General features: G+C 58.6%; 1 protein-coding gene across 2 annotated transcripts; it reads left to right on the forward strand.

Annotated features, from left to right (window-relative positions):
- Nucleotides 1-1,166: 1,166 nt before the first annotated feature.
- LOC123148953 (putative anthocyanidin reductase) lies at nucleotides 1,167-3,352 on the forward strand. Of its 2 annotated transcripts, none has more exons than XM_044568479.1 (6): nucleotides 1,167-1,501; nucleotides 1,599-1,769; nucleotides 2,041-2,409; nucleotides 2,517-2,730; nucleotides 2,811-3,010; nucleotides 3,103-3,352. In XM_044568479.1, exons 1-5 carry the CDS (start codon nucleotides 1,363-1,365, stop codon nucleotides 2,983-2,985), a joined length of 1,068 nt encoding a protein of 355 aa, XP_044424414.1. In that variant the 5' UTR covers nucleotides 1,167-1,362; the 3' UTR covers nucleotides 2,986-3,010; nucleotides 3,103-3,352. The 2 variants fall into 2 exon arrangements, with proteins under 2 accessions (XP_044424414.1, XP_044424413.1); XM_044568478.1 differs by having other exon boundaries at nucleotides 1,168-1,501; nucleotides 3,090-3,352.
- The last annotated feature ends 617 nt before the right edge of the window (nucleotides 3,353-3,969 follow it).

A 3,969-nucleotide genomic window follows, 5' to 3' on the forward strand; every position in this document is an offset into this window, starting at 1 on the left:
ACGCCACGCCTGGAATACCCTGCGCCCCCCTCCTTCTCTCGCCGCCGCGGCAGCTCCTGAACATCGTGGCAAATGGAGACAACAACGTAATCGTTGTCGAGCTTCGGCTCTCTGTCCTCCGGCTCGCCGGCGCTTCGCCCCATCAAGCCGGAGCCGCAGGAGACGCCACTTGGGCGCCACACCCGCGATGGCGCCCTCGTCATCAACGAGGGCGCCCGCCCCTCTCCTCGTTCCTACTGCCTCGTCCGGCCGAAGACCGAGCCGGGTTTGCTCTCCGTGAAGGAGCACCAGGACATAGACGACGACGAGACCGCCCTCAAATGGGCGAAGGAGGACTACGTCCGTGAGCAGATGGAGCGCCAGCGTCGGGCCTTCGACGAAATCGTTGCTCGGTGTCGCGGACGTGAGGAGGGCAGCGTGGTCGTCCTCGACAGCGACAACGAGGATGTGCCCAGACAACCCCCCCAAGCATCAGTGATGCCGGTTAGGGATGCAGCAGGGACGGCAGCGGCACCCAGCACGACGACGACGACTACACCCGATTCTACAGCCTCCTCGGCAGGTAGAAGGCTGGGCGGCGGCGGTGGCTAGACATAGTCGTTTTTTGTGTTTTCATTTGCGCTTTTAAATTTTTTTGTAAAATATCAATGAAATCGTCTCGTTTGAACGTGTTTTGGCCGATTTCATGTTTCAAAAAACGACATCTAAAAACGATCTCAGGGTGGTGGCTGGGAACCCGACTGGCCCCACGCCAAGAACGGCTGGAAATGCTCTGAATCCAGACGCGGATCGCGTGGACCGCACCAACATCACGTCACCAGGAGGTCGGTGTCATATCGACCGATCCGCGCCCGGAGCACCCAACCCATTTCGGCGCTCTCGCTTTGCCGGACGAACGGCTCCACCCTGGTGCGTGCGCTGCGGTGAGTGGGTGAGGCAGTAGTAGTATCTCAGGAGGTCTGCACGTGGACTTGCACTTGCGTCCGGGAGATCGACCTGCGCCAGGCGGGTGAAGTAAACCCACCCAACCCAGCCATGGAAAAGCCATCGGCGGCTCCATCTTGGCCCTGTTGTCCCATGCACGTCCAGGGTGACGTGACGATCCTTTCTGGACACTCACTCAGCGAGTGTCGGCTACACCTCATTACTAGCCTTTGTCCGCTTCCATATAAGTGGAACTGTAGCGCTGATCTAACAACCTGCAGCTTAGCTGTCTTCCCGTGAATGTGCTGATGTACTCCGCACAAGTACAGGTGATCTAGAAGGAGCGTGGACTCACAGCTCCTCCGCCTTTCGCCCCCGTCTGCATCCGGCTCCCTCGCCTGAACGGCAGCCAAGGGAGCACCGGGAGAGATCGAGACGATGGGCAGCGTCGGCGGCGGCTCGCTGGAGCAGGGCCAGCCCGTGTGCGTGACGGGCGCCACCGGCTACGTCGGCTCCTGGCTCGTCCGCACCCTGCTGCGGCGGGGACGCCGCGTCCACGCCACGGCGAGGGACCCAGGTATAGGACATGTAGCTCCCACCTATCAATTCTTTCAAGGTCGATCTTCGATGTGCCCATGGCTGAGGTGGTGTGTGCTGCTCCGTGTGTCCGTCAGCCAAGGCGCGGCGCATGCTGTCGGCGGTGGAGGGGAATGAGCGGCTCAGGGTGTTCCGGGCGGACATGGCCGAGGAAGGGAGCTTCGACGACGCCCTCGCCGGCTGCGCCGCGCTCTTCCACGTCGCGGCCTCCATGGACCTCCACCTTTCGCCCGACCAGCACGACGCCGGTAAGCCACCCCGCAGTGTTGACTTCTTACTCCGTCCTTGATACCTGATGTGCTGATTACCACACTCTTATACAGTCGTCTCTACTAAATCTCGATCTGTACACCATTTGACCAAGTTTAGTTAGTGCGTGTTCGTCCGAAGAACAAGCAGCATTAGCATGTGCACTACTTTTACGTGTTAGTCGGATCTAGCTAGTGTTGACCAGACACTGCACCGTGCTGGATCGAGCTCACTATCGCTATGGTGACCACGTGTACCTGCAACTTGCAGAGGAGCGCGTGAGGTCGCAGGTGCTGGAGCCGGCGACGAGGGGCACCATCAACGTGCTGCGCTCCTGCGTCCGCGCCGGGACCGTCCGGCGGGTCGTCTTCACCTCCTCCGTCAGCACGCTGGCGGCGGCCGGCGCGGAGGGGTCAGTCGTCGACGAGTCGTGCCTCCGGGACCTCGGCGACGTCTGGGCCACCAAGCCCATCGGCTGGGTCTACATCCTGTCGAAGCGGCTGGCGGAGGAGGCCGCGTTCGGGTTCGCGCGGGAGAACGGCCTCCGCCTCGTGTCCGTCGTCCTGCCGACGGTCGCCGGCCCGTTCCTGACGCCGGCCGTGCCCACCAGCGTCCAGCTCCTGCTGTCCCCCATAACACGTACGTAGCCGAACCCATCTACTAGACTACTACTCCAGTTCAGAAGCCGGGCATTCCTTTCCCTGGGTGGCACTGACACGAGGGTTCTTGCTCTGCGCCGGCTGCAGGTGACCCGAAGCTGTGCGCGCTACTGGCGTCGGTGCACGCGCGGTTCGGGTGCGTGCCGCTGGCGCACGTCCAGGACGCGTGCGACGCGCACCTCTTCCTGGCGGACGCGCCGGCCGCCGAGGGGCGGTACCTGTGCGCCGGCGGCAGCCACACGGCGGCACACATCGCCCGGCTCCTCGCCTCGCGCTACCCTCCGTTCAACCCCGAAAAGAGGCACGCGCGCGGTTGACCTCGGAGCTCCATTTTTCAGGTGTTTGAGTGGTCTGGTCTCAGGTGAAGCTGTTTTGATGCAGGTTGGGTGATGATCTCGACGGTGCGAGCCCGGCGTCCGTGGTGTCGTCCAAGCGGCTGCTGGATCTGGGGTTCAGGTTCGGGCACGACGCCGGGGACATCCTCAGGGATGCAGTTGCGCAGTGCGTCGACCACGGCTTCGTGGAGCCGCCTGGTGGATGTGACGTACAGTACTAGTGTTCGTTCATGAAACCGTACCGTGGTACACTCCCGCCTGAATGTATTTCAAACTTGAAGAGCTTTTACACACCGGCGTCTTCATTTAACTCATTTGATTTTAGCTGGTTAGAGCAGGCGGTCAAAGCAACGACGGCGGTCTTGATCGTAGCACCAGTGTCGATGTTAAGGGAGGGAAAGGCTTGCTAGATGGCAATTTAATATTCGGGTTTGTATGATAGTAAGTTTTAAATATGTACTACTTTATTAATAACTGGTTCACTTTCCAATCTCACAGAGTGTGTTGAGTCTTGTGCTATAGCCGGTTCTTATTCTACGGCCTGTTTTCTTTCTCTCTCCTCCAACTAAACAACGATATATTATTTTAGTTCTTTTAGTCTGCTTATGTAATCCTATTGCATTTGATCAACCAAACTTAACGGATTTGGCCTCCTAAACGTCGGCGGCGCCCCCGTCTGGCCGTGAACAGTGACGGTCACCCTTCAAATGTCCTCTTCTACAATCGGATGCCTTATTGGCAAATCATTAAATCCGTACAATTACGTGCAATGTAAACCTAGTCTAAATCTTTGATAGCGCTTGTTTGCCTCCAAGTCCTTGTTCCTGTCCGTGTCTACGCCCAGTAGCCGTCCGACCAACAAAGCGAAGGTCCAATCGCCGGCGAGGTAGAGTAGGAATGGGACACAAGGCATTATCATCTCCCATGTCCTACTCTTCCTCGTCGGAGCCCGTGGCCTCGATGTCACCATTGGAGGTGAGGTCCATGATAAACCACTCATGGTCGGAGCCTGACACCTCCACCACTTGGTTGCGGCGTTAGCGGGTGCTGGTCACCCATAGCGGCTCCGTGGCAACGTGCGACTCCACCTCCGCTATTGGAAAACGTAGTAGAAAAAAAATTGCCCTACGATCATGATCCTAGGAACACTATAAAGATGCATACAAGATTAGGTCGGATCATTACAACTTTGAGTTATAGCTGAA

This window comes from Triticum aestivum, chromosome 7A (genome assembly GCF_018294505.1).
Source record: "Triticum aestivum cultivar Chinese Spring chromosome 7A, IWGSC CS RefSeq v2.1, whole genome shotgun sequence".
Taxonomy (NCBI): domain Eukaryota; kingdom Viridiplantae; phylum Streptophyta; class Magnoliopsida; order Poales; family Poaceae; genus Triticum; species Triticum aestivum.